The sequence below is a fragment of the Xiphophorus maculatus genome, chromosome 7 (assembly GCF_002775205.1).
Source record: "Xiphophorus maculatus strain JP 163 A chromosome 7, X_maculatus-5.0-male, whole genome shotgun sequence".
Classification (NCBI taxonomy): domain Eukaryota; kingdom Metazoa; phylum Chordata; class Actinopteri; order Cyprinodontiformes; family Poeciliidae; genus Xiphophorus; species Xiphophorus maculatus.
The window spans coordinates 14,606,994-14,624,193 of record NC_036449.1 but is presented as its reverse complement, the minus strand read 5'-3'; the positions used below and the strand labels follow the sequence as shown (position 1 = coordinate 14,624,193).

The 17,200-nt window shown below is 37.7% G+C and overlaps 3 protein-coding genes across 7 annotated transcripts; 2 read left to right on the top strand and 1 right to left on the bottom strand.

Annotated features, from left to right (window-relative positions):
* The first annotated feature begins 955 nt into the window (after positions 1-955).
* On the top strand, positions 956-10,729 carry egfl6 (EGF like domain multiple 6). Of its 2 annotated transcripts, XM_005799377.2 has the most exons (13): positions 956-1,299; positions 2,363-2,469; positions 3,487-3,579; positions 3,711-3,830; positions 3,929-4,048; positions 4,676-4,810; positions 4,896-5,018; positions 5,430-5,492; positions 5,908-6,147; positions 9,256-9,330; positions 9,422-9,517; positions 9,592-9,854; positions 10,059-10,729. In XM_005799377.2, exons 1-13 carry the CDS (start codon positions 1,226-1,228, stop codon positions 10,164-10,166), a joined length of 1,617 nt encoding a protein of 538 aa, XP_005799434.1. In that variant the 5' UTR covers positions 956-1,225; the 3' UTR covers positions 10,167-10,729. The 2 variants fall into 2 exon arrangements, with proteins under 2 accessions (XP_005799434.1, XP_023192207.1); XM_023336439.1 differs by lacking the exon at positions 5,430-5,492.
* A 960-nt stretch (positions 10,730-11,689) lies between these two features.
* rab9a (RAB9A, member RAS oncogene family) lies at positions 11,690-14,184 on the top strand. Its single transcript, XM_005799325.3, has 3 exons — positions 11,690-12,066; positions 12,360-12,475; positions 12,646-14,184. The coding sequence occupies exon 3, from the start codon at positions 12,686-12,688 to the stop codon at positions 13,292-13,294; it is 609 nt and encodes a 202-aa protein (XP_005799382.1). The 5' UTR covers positions 11,690-12,066; positions 12,360-12,475; positions 12,646-12,685; the 3' UTR covers positions 13,295-14,184.
* A 739-nt stretch (positions 14,185-14,923) lies between these two features.
* Positions 14,924-17,137, bottom strand: trappc2 (trafficking protein particle complex 2). Of its 4 annotated transcripts, none has more exons than XM_023337559.1 (5): positions 17,063-17,137; positions 16,723-16,847; positions 15,562-15,706; positions 15,206-15,291; positions 14,924-15,128 (listed from the first exon to the last, which is right to left on the bottom strand). In XM_023337559.1, the coding sequence occupies exons 1-5, from the start codon at positions 17,100-17,102 to the stop codon at positions 15,030-15,032; spliced, it is 495 nt and encodes a 164-aa protein (XP_023193327.1). In that variant the 5' UTR covers positions 17,103-17,137; the 3' UTR covers positions 14,924-15,029. The 4 variants fall into 4 exon arrangements, with proteins under 4 accessions (XP_023193327.1, XP_023193329.1, XP_023193328.1 ...); XM_023337561.1 differs by having other exon boundaries at positions 17,050-17,085; XM_023337560.1 differs by having other exon boundaries at positions 17,034-17,082.
* Between the last annotated feature and the right edge of the window lie 63 nt (positions 17,138-17,200).

The following is a 17,200-nucleotide window of genomic DNA, read 5'->3' as shown; positions in this document are numbered from 1 at the left end:
GATTTCTCATATCTTTGTCTTAACAACTCAGAACATAATTTTATTTTAACAATAAAATAGTCTGAGGGGTCGTTCCAGTGGCAGCGCCTGGTCATTGAGCCTTCAGTATCCTGTGCGCTTTAGTTTTTTTCCCTTACTCAACCAACCTGAAACAAATAAAGGTTCATTAGCAGGCCTCTCCATAACTTTGCCATGCTGGGGTCACAGGGGAACCATTTTAATCAGTTATGTTGAAGCAAAAGCACCTCTAACACTGTCTGGACCTCTGTCTTTAAGCTCTATGTCATGACATAGATGTTTGATTTTGTGTATATGGGTGAGTCTAGATCAGCAAAAAAAAAAACATCACAGGTGCTACAAAAGATTAGCAGTTTGGTGAGCTGACGTCTTCAGACAGGAAATGAAACACAGAAACATTTCAACAGCAAATAAACAGCAAATCCTGCAGGTTTCACATTTGTCTGCTCATTTGTTGAGTGAACAAACAAGCTGGACCAGATGTCAGAGCTCTGTTTAGAAGTGTGTAAACTCATTAAACAAGTTTATGGCTGAACCAAGAATAAACATGTGTGAGACAGCAGAGCTTCATGTGTTACCCCTGAGCAAGACATCAAAGAGTGCTGCAGCAGCTAACAGCACGCCTCTGCATGTTTCTTTGACTTCCACAATTAGAGGATGCAACTAATTACATGCATATCTCTTAAAAGCACAGTGAAGGCAAACTAGTTGGCATGTACATGCATTTAATGCTCATTTTGGCTTTCACAAACAGTGGTATCATCCTGGCATACACATGTTCAAAACTGGATCCTGTCTCTTCATGCATGGGTTTCAGGCAGACCAGTAAAAGATTAGAGTGAAAACCCAAACAAAATCCCCACCCCCACTTACAAACCCCCTCCAAACTCCAACAGTCGCCCCCTATCTGTCTCAGAGCAGTGTCTTTTCACAGAGTGTCAACCCACCTCCAGAAATTCAGAGGGGATGAAGGGGAAGCAAATTATGGGATACAAAGAGTAGCTGGAGCACAGAGAAAGGAGACTTTTAGTCTTGGTTCTGAACACACATGAAATCCAGCGTGCTTTGAGTTAAAGCTCAACCAAGACGTGTTCCTATCTGAGGAATTTAATGAAAGTGTATTTCAGGCAGGAATAGTCAGAACTCCCCAGACTGAAAGTCAGACTCTCGGAGAAACAAAGCAGCAGGGCTGTTCAACTTTTCAGACATGCAGGCATTTACTTTGATCGGTGCTTTTTTTATCCTGCTCAACATCTCCTCTGGCAGCACAGACGCTTACAGGTAAGTCAGACTAACAAAACAAGTGATGTTTTCTGTGTTTTAACCCTATCTTCAGCTAAATTTTATATGGTTATACAAGAAATTAGCTCCAAAATAACCAAGGACATTGAGAATGGCACATAAACTGGTTGTTTCAAGATCTTGTTCTTTAGGTGAAGTTTAAAATGCTGTCCCTGCAAACAGATGATGATGAGTGTGAGTCTTCTAAATGTGGTGCAGCAACTGTTTGTAACCAAAGGGCACCTGTTGCACCAAGGAGCTCCTACTCCCTGAGCTATTCCTGTTGATTTCTAGTCCAGTCTCAGATTCCTCCTTTCCTCGGGGGCAAGCTGTTTTTAGAATTCCAAATCCCACAACATCTAAACATCTGGGCTATCAGAGTTTACCTTCAAGCTTTAAAATAAAGACAATAAATGTGAGAGGTGCAGCCTTTAGATTTAGTTTTTTTTTTTTTAGATATACTCAGTAATTCAGTTAGTGGCACATAAAAAAAATATTTAATTCAACTAAAAATACATTTCTGCAATGTAGTCTTTGCTTACTGTGGGTTATTTTAAGTGTAATGCTGAGCCCTTCTACACAACTGAGAATAGCTTGACACCAGAAATGCATTTGACTCCAGAACTCACACAAAGATAAAAGTACAGCTGAAAACTGGCTTGTGCATGCGGTATCAATATGCATCATGTGGAGAGTCTAATTTGTGCTTTCCTCCATCCTGTCTGCTGGATGTTGCTCCACAGGAAGCCCTATTTCTACCCTTAAACAGGCTAAAGAGCAGACATGTTTTATTAGTTGTTTGTTTTCAAGGTATTAATCGAAAACAGATGCTGCAATACTTTTTTTTTGAGAAAGGAGCTTTTTTGTGTGGAGAATTTTGGATATAAAAGGGGAGAGTTTTTAATGAAAAAAAATTTTCATCACTGTGTTATTGTGGCTCTCTAGATAATTTTGCTTGCGTAGAAACTTCATTTGTTTCAGAATGTTTAATCCTCGGAACAGAGCATAGCATTAATAATATGGCAGATAAAATACCCATTTCCTCACTGCTTCTTCCACAAAGGCACCATCGACAAGTTCATACTGGAAGTCAAGCAGGCGTGTGTCGCTATGGAAGGAGGCTGGAGTGCTGCTATGGCTGGGCGAAAAACAATAAAGGGCAGTGCGAGGGTAGGATCTCTACATATTTAAATGAAAATATAATTTACTAATATTTTCTGGGGAAAAAAGGGACAGAAAGCAACCACACACTGTATTTTTCTGGGAGTCTATGTGATAGACCAATAAATAAAATAATGAGTAGTTCTGAAGTGGAAGGAAAAGGATTTATGGTTTTCAAATACAAATCTGAAAAGTGTGTCATAGAATTGCATGCAACCACTTTTTGGAAGGTGTTTAGCGCCATCCATCTACTTCAGACCAGAACATTTACTTCTATTAAAGAAGCACGTTGTTGTCATCACCATGCTTTATCATAGGGATGGTGTGTTCAGGGTGATGCAGTGTGAGTTTGTTGCCACACTTAGAATTTGGCATGTAAGCTAAGATATTCAATTTTGCTCTTATCTGACCAGAGCGCCCTCTTCCACTTTTACTTTGTTTCCTACCAGGATTTTAAATGAATGTTTTTCATGTTTGGCAGACAACAATGCCTTGGTAGGCTTATGCCATAGTCTTAACGTTTTTTGAATGCTAGATTGAATAGTAATCTGTTAGATGTTTGAAGCTTGGGAAAGCCTAACATTAGGTTCTTCCACATCTTTCTCCCTGATCTGTTGTGCTCCTGGGTCTTCATGATGCTGTTTGTTCAATAATATTCCTCAACAAACCTCCAAGGCCTTCACTTAACTGCTTTATTTACACTAGCAAGCATACATGTGAACTTTGTGTTTGTCTAGATTTAACACTTCTATTCTGTTCTAAAACACAGTGCAATTTGTGGTTGTAACTAGACAAAATGTAGAAAGATTCAAGGGATATGTTTCTTTTTTTTTTAACAAAGTACTGGAAGAATACTGCTTCTCATCCTTTTGAATGTTGTTCTTTTCATCAAACTTTCTTGACCCACAAAATCCGGAGGAAATGCCTGCATAATAGAAATGTGTGGTTTGACTGCAGTCCACCACTCTTGACCACTAATATGTCTGGTATATCATGGAATTTTCTCCATGTTAAATGTTTTACCAGCTCAGTGCGAGCACGGCTGCAAGCATGGAGAGTGTGTTGGCCCCAACAAATGCAAGTGTTTTCCTGGATACACTGGAAAAACATGTAATCAAGGTGGGTATTCCAGGTCAGTGAGGAAGGGGATGGGTAACATAGATCTGAGTGGGTTCAAATTGTTCCACGCCATTTTTAGATGTTTGAACTTAGATGTAAGTGTGGTCCTTTTGGGTTTTGATGTTTTTTAGATCTGAATGAGTGTGGCCTAAAACCTCGTCCCTGTGAGCATCGCTGCATGAACACTCATGGTAGTTACAAGTGCTACTGTCTAAATGGATACATGCTAATGTCTGATGGATCATGTGCAAGTGAGTTCCTTTCCTCCCTCTCACCTACAATTACTTCAAATGTAAAGTAAAATTCAAAAGTCAATGTCTGAGCATGTACATTATGTTAATGCGCTCAGATTCCAGAACGTGCTCTATCGCTCACTGCCAATATGGATGTGAGGAAGTAGAGGGGGAGATTCGCTGCCTCTGTCCATCTGCAGGTCTTCAACTAGGCCAAGATGAGAGAACATGTGTAGGTGAGCTGCCATGTTAACAAGGAGTACTATTCAACTTCAAAAGAACGAATAAAGAGAATGACTTTGCCTTTCAAAGTCTCATATGGAATATTCATTTTCCTGGATAAGGTCATAACTTTACACTGTCAGGCTGATAGATTATAAATGCAATAAGGTTTTATTCTTCTCTGTTTCAGCTATGACTGAGCCAGACTACACATAGATCACAAAATCCTAAACAGTCCTGCTCTTCCAGTTCTAGATTACCTAATTTCAATAGTGCTTCTGATCTAACACGTTCAGCAGTAATTTGACAAGAAAAACAGGCTTTCACTTTTAAGGTAAGCCAAAAACTAACCGAGCCCAGATGTTCTGTACAGTGCTGATGGGACACATTATGACCCTGTACTCCACATTAAATTTCAACTTTGGCTGCACCAGATTGGATGAAAAAACATGCCCAGACTTTTAGCGGTCAACTACGGATTGAGATATCTATTACCAGACATAGAAGTAACAAGAAAGTCATAACTATGTGGCTTAATAAAAATGAAAATAAAATATAAAATCTAATTTATGCACCCCTCAATAAGGAGCTTAACTTCAACAAAAATGTTTCCTTGTTGTATATCATTTTTTTCTCCTCAGATATTGATGAATGCACAACTGGGAAGAACCTGTGCCCATACAACAGACAATGTGTGAACACCTTTGGCAGCTACTACTGCAAGTGCCAGAACGGCTATGATCTGAAATACGTCAACGGAAAATATGACTGTGTAGGTGGGTCTACAAGGTGTTCTTTAAGGTGAAACGTCTGCTATTAATGATGCTTTTGAAAGTACAAGCAGTGTTCTCCTGATTGCAGATCTCGATGAGTGTGCAGATGAAACCCACAAGTGCAGCCAACATGCCGTCTGTTTGAACACTCATGGATCCTACAGGTGTAGGTGCAAACCTGGCTTCAGAGGCAATGGCTTTGAATGCTCTGGTAAGGCAATATTTTAAAACAATCACTTTTATGAATGCTTCTCGAACTGTACAGAAACAAATAAGAAGCAGAAGAATGAGGGTTTCCCCAGATCAAAGCCGCCAGTCAGACTGGTCAGAAGTAGTTTTACAGCTGCACATTTCATTTAGATTATTTAACCATCAGCAAGCAGGAACATAGCCAAGGCTAGTTTCCTGCTTTTGGAGTTCACTCGATGTTAAAGACTTTAAGAGACTTAGATTGAAAACACACCTGTGTAAATATGAAACTTCATTGTAACCAGCTCATTTTAGAAAGAATGAGAAGAAAAGACAAAGCTGTGCTCTTTGAAGTAGGACTGAGATCACAATAAACAAAGACTCTCTAGGTCAGAGGTTTCAGCACAAATCAAGATGCGTTTATTTTTTATAGCCAAGCCATTTTATCAGAGGTCATGGGATGGAGACAAAGGCAGTGCAGATGATTCCCTCAATGGTGAGATGATATGTGAGGATGACTTCTTCCGATGCTTTACCTTTCCTTATGTTGGCTTATTTTGTCTCTGTCTTGCTCGCTGCTGGAAATGTGCCACCACAATAGACATTGCTTCAAAACTTCCAGCATGACAGAGCTGATATGAGAGATCACTTTTGCATGTAAAGCACTAATTTAGGTTTTGCATTCATGATTTAATTTTCCAGCCACTCTTAAACAGCATGCAGATTTCACCTACTGCTTTTTGTTATGCTGTTGTTAAAAAAAAATGACCTTATTGGTAAGAAGCTGCAAGGAGGCCAGGAGCAAAAAGAGCAGCTGCAGAATGGATACAAACAACAAACAGGTCCTGGTAAAATACTAATTTTTAACTGCACATCCATGTGTGTGTTTCGGTTCCCTTTCCTGTCTGCAGTCATCCCAGACTCCCAGGTGAGGCCAGAGATCCTGGGAGGAAAGTTAAGCAACGAGGAGATAAAAAATGCCATCCCCGAAACAGTTCCGACGCCGTCCCCCAAGGTCCTCCATCAACCTTTCGACTACGATGGAGAGGTCTATGTTGGGACGAAGGAAAGAAAAGAGGAATTTCCTGAGGAGAAGGAGGAGGAAGAGGAAGAAGAAGAAAACCAGCTCAACCCAAGAGGAGATGTTTTCAGTGAGTGTCTTCTTTTTAGCTGTCCTGTTGTAAATCACAGACAGAAATTCTGGTCTTTGTTCAACACATTGACCAGCAGCTGAAATAAACATCAGCTCAGGATGAAGCTCTTGATCAAAGAAGCAGTAAAGGAAGGGTTGATGCCTCAGACTGCTTTACCTTTGACTCTGAGCCTCTGAAGTTGGCTAATGAATGGGTTCCCATTGCACTGGGAATAGAAATATACTTGAATATTAACGTAAAGCATCAAAAATGGTGTTATTGCTGTCAGTCACTGTTGCTGTGCAGCAAAAGGATCCTGGGTTCAAATCCCACAAATTGCCCTTTCTGAATTGAGTTTACCTGTTCCGTGTATCCCAGCTTGCAGCCTCAAGCACCCCAGCAAGGATTAAGCTTTTTGCATCTATACACTAAAATATTTGCCCATTGCTCTTTGCAACATAACTCAAACCAGATCAGACTGGATGAAAAGCTTGGTGCACTCCTTCAGTGTGTCCCAGGATGGATTGCAAGCACACTGCCAAACTAATGCAGAGACAAGTGTCAAAGAGCTCTAACAGTGGTGTGAGGAAAGCTGTCCACAATGTCTGCAGAGTGTTTTTATCTGTATTTACACGATCTGAACCCCAAAGGGAAGCATGTTAGTGGCAGCTGTGAACAGGGCTTCTCTTTACCCATTATGTAACTTCTGTTGGTTAGTGATCACCAAATTTTATTTAGGTGTATCAGCGTAAGAAAGATTGAATACAAATGTACATCACACTTTGTAGGTTTTTATTTTGAAAAAAAAAAAAGTTTAAGCTGTGTATGATTTTCGCTCCACGTTATCTTTATGCCCTGCTTTTCTAGTCTATCAAACAGTACTCAGTGTGACAAATTGTAAGGAAGTTCAAGGAGTATGAATGCTTTTGCAATGCCCAGTATATATTGTTTTCCTATTGGGCTGTCCATTACCCCACGGCAACTGTGGCTAATCTCCAGTAGCTGACCACCATCAGCGTGTGGGTGTGAATGAATGAATGACTGTAGTGTGAAACGCTTTGGGGTCCTCTTGACTTGATAAAGCACTATGCAAGTACAAAGCCAGTTACCATTTACCATTTACTGTCAACTCTAACCTGATAGTAAAATATTTAAATTCTCTCACACTATATTTGTTAAAGGAAATAGAGATAGAAATAACCGAATGAGAAGCCAGCAATGTAGAACTGATATAATATTTCTCTTTATCAGATATAAATGCATATAGTAAAGAGGTCATATTGTAGCATTCATTTCTCTTAGAAACTTGACAACTGAGGTTGCCTTTCCCTTCCTCACTTGATCTTCGTGAAAATACAAGCTTCTGTGTTAGACCTGTGATAGCAAGAGGAGACAAGCCCCAAGACATCCATCACCTCTGGGAAGGATTTGTTTTTTGCTCTCCTGGCATGTGCAAGCCTAAGGATAAAACTCATCTTGAGCATGCCTCCTAGTCTCACAATGGAGTGTAGGAGGGAAGGAAGATTGCGAAGTCCCCACAAGCCTTTTATTATGTTTTCCCCAAACAGCTGTTGTGCTAAAAGACTTGCCTCCCAGTAGGAAAAGCCTGTCATCACCATTCTAGGCCTCTCTAACACCAGCCCCACTGTGAGCCGAGCAGGTTCAGTAACCCTAGCTGTCACTCATCTGAGTCTCAAAGGGCTGCTTTTCACATGCGGTGGTTTACTGCAGGAACGTTAAAATGCTTGGAGTGGGGGGTTCAAACCTAACATTGAAGCTCCATTTTAAAACATTATGGCAAATGGAGAACAGGTCTATGCCTGATGGTTAAAAGCCCCTGTTGGACCATTGATAACATCAGAATCTCTATTTGGAAAGCCAAAGAAGATACAGCTTTGTCTGATTTACTTTTCTTATTTTGTTGAAATGTTTACTGACACAAACCTATTTAAAAACATCACCTGTGCCATTATTAATCCTCTTTTCAGGGTTGTTCATGAAAGTAAGGTGTCTTAGCCAAGTCAATGCCTCCCTTCGTCACAGTCTGTGAAAACATCATTTTTTTGAACGTCCCGATTGGTACTTAAAGGTAGTTCTCCCACATTCCAGCTAAACCAAGAGAAGAGATCATATTCCAGAACCACATACGTTCTGTCTGATTCTCAGCAAACAGAGTCTAATCTCCCTATTCTCAGCAGGACGCTGGGGCTGCCTACTCATCACAGAGTTGTCAACTCTCTGTTGAATGGATATGTATAAAAGCAATAGATCAAGATCAAGAAGGTTTACTGAACAATTGTAAATGTTCCTGTTTCAGGGATAGAGGAGTCAATAGGTCAGTCAATGTAAATAAGCTGTTATTCAAACAAACTACATAGAATTAGAAACATAAAACTTGCTTAGGGAGCAAGTAGCTGAAAGCCCTATTTTTAATACACATTTGTGCTACAAAATTTATAAAACCCCAATTTTCTATTTTATGCTACACTCAATGATTGTTTTTTATTGAAAAGACTATTGTTCAAATATAAACATAAAGGGAGTGATGTTTTCATCATTTAATCTGTAAAACATTATATTCACTCACACAATGCCCAAGTATTTTATTTTACTTTTTTTTTAAATCGTACGGTATTACATGCTAGTTATTTTATTTAATTTATTTTGGCTGGGGTCTATTTTTACACCTAAATATGTGATGCTGGAGGAGAAAAAGTCCAAGGAAGGGATATAGATGGAGCCACTGGATTTAAAAAGTGTGACCTTTGTCTGAAAAATATCATTGTTTTAAATCTATTTGACAGCATATAAATGAAGACTTTTGTGTAATGACTTTTTGATGATATAAAGATTTAATATATAGTGTTGACCTTGTATATGGTTTCAGATTGGCCAAATTCTGAGCAGGTCTTAGCTTAAACATTATTTCTAATCTTGATTCTGTGTTTCCGAACTGTGGTATTTCAGCTAATGACAATTTGGCCAAACCCCACTTCATAAGGAAAAAAGCTAACTTTTCCTTAAAAAGTTAAATCATTTCAAAAACTTCCAACTTTCATAGCTTAAAAAATAAATGGATAAGAAGATTATCTGTTTATTTACTTCTTTTTTCTTCTCTAAATTCAGTATCAGAGGACTTTGAGTCAGTGTTTGGTCCGGCCACAGAAGTCAAAGAACTCTACATTGAACCACCTCAGGAAGGTAATCAAAAACATGTTTTAGACACAATAAAAATGGTCTGTGGGTGGCCGATTGTAAAAATGTACAACTGTTTTACTTTTCTTCCAACTAGAATATTTCCTGGATTGCAACTTTGATCAGGGAGCCTGTGAATGGGTCCAAGATAAAACTGATGACATGGACTGGACTGTGGCATACCATGATAAGGGTGACGAAAGAGTGTTGCAAAATATCTATTGTCTGTTTTGATACAGCTACTAATATACCGTTAAATCCACTCAGGTGGTGAGTACTACATGGCTTTGAGTGGGCTGATCGGTGGCAGAGAAGATGTGGCCAAGCTGAAATTGCTTCTTAGTGACCGAGCCCAACATGGCAGCTTCTGCCTGACCTTTGACTACCGTGTGGTAGGTCATGACGTAGGCTCGCTCAGGGTGCTGCTGGACAACAATGCTTACCCTGTTTGGGAGCAAAGCCAAAGCAAAAACCAGAGCTGGCAAACAGAATTCCTCACTGTGGCCTGGAAGGAGGAGGCCCCACAGTCTGTGAGTCACTGTTTTATGAAAAACATTTTTCTTAGCTTATTGTCATCACAAAAAAATGTACTTTAGTAACGGCTATGCATGAACGTCACAACAAATATTTGACGTGCTGTCAAATATATTGATCTACAATTCTGCTTATTTAACTGGAGTGTATTAAAACAAATTTTACAACTTAATAATACGATTCAACCAAATGTCTTTCAGATTATCTTTGAAGCTCAACACGGGAAAGGCATTGGAGGCGAAATAGGGTTGGATAATGTTGTGCTGACCTCAGGGCCCTGTCAAGAGGATGCAGGTCCAATCTTTTAGGAAAAAAAAACCCATCAAGGATTATTGTGCTTCAATAACCTGCACAGTCAGATTACGTACAACAAGTGCATGTAAGTTTGCTTTCACTCCATGCTGGTACATTGATCTGAACCGTCTTTATTTTAAGTTAATAGCTAGTCTAAATAAAACACAAATGACTCATATCTCAGGAACAGATGGTAGAGCTAACTTTGTCAGTTTGTTTAAACAGTATTCTGCTTAACTTGCGTTGTGTATGTGACAGTACGTTAGTGAAGTGCACTACATAAACTGCAAGATGTAATGTGAATGAAATTGTAGATGACTTAAGTTTTTGAAGGCTTTTTTGTTGAAACAATAAAAGGTGTCAGTGCATATATGCTGCAACATTTGTATTGAAAATATGGTGTATGGTTACAATAAATATGTTTTTTCTAATAGTGGGAAAGATTATGCCTGTTAATATTTTTTTTCTATTGAATTGTGAAAAACATAGAAAAATATATTTCCTCTATGTATTTCATGTTAGTTAAATAAAATGTACACTGGAAGACAGCTTGTCTTCCAGCATCCCCTTGTGTTTAGCTTCATCTGTCTCTTTATCAAATGGTCAGCTGCAAAAAGCACCAGCCCAACATGACCTAGATCTTGTTTCTCTATTGGGATGTTGTATTTACGGTTTTATTTTTCTGACACATACAATGTTTGGCAATGTAGTCCCTAAAAAAACATAATATTATTCTTATCAGACTAGATTACCTTCTTGCAGATGTTTGATGTGTCCCCACATTGCTTGTAGCAAACATTAAACAATACTCTGTATGGTTCGCTTTAAAGATTTTTACAATCTTGCCACTCTTACAGAAACACAAGACTTGTGGAATGCAAAAGTTATAGTTATTCTGTCAACAGATTTTGTCCTTCTACCAAAGCACTGTATCTTTGTTTGAAGTTCCTTCAGAGTGGTTATGAGCATAGCTGCTTCTCTTGTACAGCCCATCAATTTAAGTGGATTTCTATATCTTCTTAGGCTTTCCCAGTTGTGTCATACATTTTCAGTTAGATTTTAGAATGATGGACTGACAGTATCCTGTGAGGTTCTTGAAGATTAGAATATTGTTTTATAACCGAATACCACTTTAAATTACTGCACAGGGTTATCTGTGATTTATCTGGCATGTATTTTGATCTTCCTTATGCAGCGTGTTTACTAATGTTTTCGAACAACCAATTGTTGTAAGACAAACTGGATGTGTTATGCAGGGGACTAGTTCCACTGGAAACATTATACCCACAGCTACCCTGAGGCAGAAAGACACTTCGTCACTGGGCCCTCTGATCACCACCAGCAGGGAATGCGGGTGAACTGTCTTGCCCAAGGACACAACAGTTAAAGCTTGCAGTTGTAACATGACAACACCTGAAAGTATTCAAGGCGGTTAAATACGTCTGCTTGACTTTTTGTAGTATCTTAGCACTACAGAGTACAGACATTGCCTAAATGCCACCATCTAGCGGTCAAACAGAATTACTACAAAAACCTACAAGAAAAGTAGTGTTTGCTATCGGTGTAAATTAAGTAAAGAAAGCGAACAATAATTGTTTACTTTTTTTTTTTTTAAGAAAACGTGGCATCGAGTATTCTCACAAATAAATATAAATATAAGGTATGGAAGTTGAAAAGGGCTTGAGTTATTATTTCAGCCCTCGTTGTGTTTCTATTAAGATCACATGATCTAGCGGCTAGCTGCTTTATTAGCACAGTCTCTGGGAGTTGAACAGGAAACGCTGTGAGCTGACGTTATTTGAGCTGCCAAACGAAAGAAATCATTATATTCAAAATATTTTTTTTTTAATTGTTACCATTATTTTAGCAGCTATCCGATTAGAACTGCGAAGCACGTTAGGAGAAATCGTCTCGGTAAGTAAAGCCAGGCTAGCTAGTTTGGTTCTTCATTAACCTTTCCATCTGTTATCTATTTTCAACTTAACCTAGCATAGCCTAAGCTTAGCTAGCCTTTAGACCTGGAATAATTTGTCTTTCACATTAATTGCTACATTTTACAGGAGGTTAATGTTTTTGTACGTTATGACGACAAGTTAGGCCTTCATAGATTAACGGTGTACGTTTTTATTGCTATTTTCATCCATAACTTCTGCCCTGAAGAGTATGTTAATCCGGAAAATGACTTCTTGTCATTGTGTTTCATATAGATAGATGTTCTCTATATGGCTGCCATCATCAAAATTAAGCAAATGAGCATGTGATCTAATACTGTGGCTAACAGCATATGATCTGGCCCAGTGGAGGAAGACAACGTCAAACTGGGGTAAGAATAAATGACAATTATCCTACTTTGGGTCAGTGCTGTAAAGTGAGATATCTTTAAATGTAAACCTCAATGAATTCAATATACCTGAAATGTTAATTTATTTTAGAGATTCAGTTTTGATGATTTTGTAATTTACTGAATACATTCCTGTGTTTTCTTTCTATTAGGTAAAACAGTTTCTCAGTGTTTGATAAGTAGTTAGTAGCCATGACGGCAAGGAAGTCCCTGCTTAAAGTCATCTTGCTTGGTGATGGTGGCGTTGGAAAGAGCTCCATCATGAATCGGTATGTCACCAACAAGTTTGATGCCCACCTCTTCCACACTATTGGTGTTGAGTTCCTAAACAAGACCCTGGAGGTGGACGGGAATCAGGTAACCCTACAGATCTGGGACACTGCCGGCCAAGAGCGCTTTCGTAGCCTGAGGACTCCTTTTTATCGTGGCTCCGATTGCTGTCTGCTAACCTTCAGCGTGGATGATAACCAGAGTTTTCTCAACTTGAGCAACTGGAAGAAAGAGTTCATCTACTATGCTGATGTCAAGGAGCCTGAGAACTTCCCATTTGTGGTATTGGGCAACAAAGTGGACGTGACAGAGAGGCAGGTGTCTACAGAGGAAGCTCAGATGTGGTGCCAGGAAAATGGTGACTACCCGTATTTTGAGACCAGTGCCAAGGATGCCACAAATGTAGCTGTGGCTTTTGAGGAAGCAGTCCACAGAGCGCTGGCTGCAGATGACAAAGCGGATCACCTCATCCCCACAGACACGGTCAAGCTCCACAGAAAGCCCCGCTCTGCCACTTCCTGCTGTTCATAAAATCCTGAAGCTATCACTAATAATCCCCTGATATGCCCGTCATGTTTTGAGGCTGTAGGCATAATATGCTGTAGTAATAAATTATGCTACTAGCTTTTTCTTTTATTATTATTCTCCAAGGTTCATTGATGCCAACTGCTGAACCTCTGCCCAGAATACACAAGAAACACTAACTCCATTCATGACCAATTACAAAGGAACTTTTGCATTGATTTAGCTTTGGCATGTTTTAAAATTCTTTATGCATTAAAATAGTGAATGTTCCAGTTTTCTGCTGTCATAATGACACACACTGCTTAGATGTGAGTGCAAATATTATCGGGCTTCCAAATGTGATTGTGCAACACAATTACAGAATTTAATTGCATCGTATTAAAATCATTTGTATCACCCAATAGCTGTTTCTAATGATTATGAATGATCTAAATCCTGTCTTTAGAAAAGCTAACCACAGAGGCGTTTGATTACTACCCCTTAAAACTGTATAATGTATTTGCATCATAAATAAATTAAAGCCTTGTTGGAGAAACCGTCATGAACATGTTTCCTTCTGGGAATAAACTTTAAGAATAACTTGCATGACAAATTTGAGCCTTCAAGTTTCTGCAAATCTTTGTATTCTAAAGCCTAGATGATGTACAAATACATTTTTTTTGTTAAATATGAAAGTTTTTTTCAGCCCTATTTTAAAAAACTAATCCTTAATGCACTCTTGGCATGAAGATCTCTATTGAAGTTCTTTAGAAAAAAAAAAATCAAAATCTAGTGTATCTGACCAAAACTAATATAGAATGTTAATACTTGTATAGAGGGCCATGATTCAACAAACAATCTGTGAAATATTTATGTATGTGATACTTTAAAACTGGAATAAACACAATAAAGTTGAATACTTATCTGAAGGCCTCCAATTTTTAATACACAAATTATTAACTCTTAAACATGCTAGGTGTTTTTTCATTGTTTCCAATGCAACAATCCATCACAAAATACTTTAAAATGTGATTGTGGATCATCAATCTGACTCATAAGATGTGATCACAATAATCTATACACCATTTTTAACTATACACCAATGAACCTTTCTATTACATTGTCAGCTGACTTTGATGGATAAAGTGTACTGATAAAATATCTTCAGGATGTGCTGCAACTTAGCACTAGTGAGTTAAATACTGAAATAGTGCTATAACGTGTTATATGATTTCCATTTTTGACTTAATGTTTTCTTAAGAGACATTAAAGGCACATTTTTATGGTGTGGCATTGTTAGTGTTGGACACTATCAGACAGGTATTTAAAATCAGCTTGGTTTGATCCTGTTAGCATTAAGATTAACTGCTTACAAGTTAGTTTATTGTCCTAGAGATTAAACTAAAAACTCTTCCTGGGGAAATCTAATTTGTTTTTGCTGTTTTGATTTTGCTATAATAATGCTTGAACTTATAAAGAACAGGAAATATTTGTATAACAAAGAATAACGTAATTGTGTATTAAACTACAAGTCTTGTTTACTCTTATGAATTTACTTTAAAAACCAACCTTCATTGTCAGCTAAATAAAAGTTATCCCAGAGTAGAAAGAAATGTCACATTGAAAATAAACTCACTATCATTTAATACAAATTTCTTTTAGCCATGCTTTTTATTTAATGCAACAGAAAAAGAACAGACAAGCATTTTTGATTTATATATATACAATGAGAAGAATATAGTCAGATCTTGGTGTGGCATGATTAACTTAGGAGATGTTTCTTTCCAAGAAACTGGACTTTCCGCTCAAATGCCGTCGAGCGTATCGGGGCGTTGATTTCATAGAAAGGATTCGTTGCAAACTGGAAGATAAAACGTAATTGTCAGACAGTCAGCCTATCAAATTAGGGTTAATAGAGTCACACAGAACACAACTCACCTTAATGTATAAATCATACACATCGTTAAAAAAGTTCTTGATTCCATCTTCTTGTCGAACATCGTGCAGCATGATGAATCTTATTTGTATGGCAGTTAATTAAAGAAAATAAACCAAGGCAAATATGATAAACATGCATATAAAAAAGGTATAAGAAACGACTGTTATGTTGCTTAATATGGCGGTTTTCAACATGTCTGGTACCACTTAGATATGTTGTATCCACTGAATGGAAAAAGATGGACATTTTGAGTTTCTGAGTAGAGAATTGTCCAAAACAATTTACCAACCACACTAAAAACTGTGTTTAAATATTAAACTTAGAAAAAAACAATAGATAATACACAAAAGGATATGTCCTGCTGTGACGAAGGCTGAGACAAACCACTCATTGAACTTGTCCACAGTTTTCAGGTACATGCTGTTGGACAGCCACATGTTCTCGTCCACCAAGTCTAGGGCAGCGTGTGCGATGAACTGGTTGAGGTGACGATGGTCATCCTGTGGTCAATGAAACACATCTTCTAAATGAGGATCATAAGTACAAAAATTTCTAATGAATCTTTAAAAGTATGAAAACGTAGCAATCAGCTTTATAAGAGTCTGTTAGAAAGGTTAGCTCAACTGTAAAGATTACAGAGCTGTTTATGTTTATAACTTGTAGAAAGAACCTTGTGCTGTACAAAAAGGAAACCAATGATTAAGACAAATTATGACAACATTCTATTACTTTCTAAAGAGTTTCTTGCTATTCATCTTCTATATGCAGAGCTTGCAGATTATAATGTATTTAATAAACTATTAAATAGGATGTTTAATAATGAAAATAAGCAACAAAAAATTGTGGAACTTTCTGTTCAGTTTTCTGAAAGCGGCAGCGTTTTGAAATACAAACTGTTAGACACTTGAACAGTTAATGGTATCCAATGTGTGCTTCATGCAAAGAGACATGAATATACAAAAACAACAACAATATGAAATCCAAATCACAACCATCACATAATTTGTTTGTTTACAGTTTCAGGGTTTGTGCCATGTTTTAGCACACCTAAAAGGTAGATCAAAAAAAAAAGGAAGAAAACAGTTGGATTTTGTTTTGCATATTTACTTTCAAACGCATCTCGGGAAGTTATTGCTAATTTATTTCGGTATTTCACGCCACGTCAATCTCCGCAGCTGCAGCTGGACAATGGTATATTTTTCTGATTACTTACTAACTAACATATTAATCTCAGAATGTTCACATTTATCCAACTCGGTTACAGCGTTTGTTTTCGATATATATACAAGTTTCCCTTATCAGATTTGTTTGTTTTTCAGTTGAATTGCCCAGAACAAACGTCACATATCACCACAAAAATACACTATTACACCTCGGATAACCAGGTACCTGCATTTTAATACTCAACAAAAATTGTCTGAATTTACTATTTATTATATATAAGAGTGAGTCTTATTAAAAATATTTCTGTTTAAGGCAGTTAGGATAATTTTTAAGGGACGAGTATATTTATTACCTTTGATTCAGGCTTCCCGCTTGGTAAAAACTCCATCTCAAACACAGGATTGTCATGATGACCGACCATAACAAAGTAAAAGCTTCCCGACATCGTATAGTTGTCTTGGCAAATCAAATGATGCCCTGTAGTAAATGAAAAACAAACACAATCAAATAAATGATCTTTCGAGACAAACGAAATGACATGTACACATTTGAACTAAACAGACAACGCACGAGATTCTTTAAGGGATTGTTTCGCTATCAAAGTAAATAGGATCCAAATTCAAGTCCAAAGGAAAATTAAAGACGTATATTTTAAAGTAATACCCCAGTTTTTCTTTACCCGTCAAACTCACTTCCTGATGTGAAAGCGTAGTCGCAAAAAGATGACGACATTGAAAAAAAACGTTAGCTACCCATTTAAATTAATTTAGTCTTTTCTTTGAATTTTTTGGAGCATACTATTTTTGAAATTACATTACTAAATTAGGTCT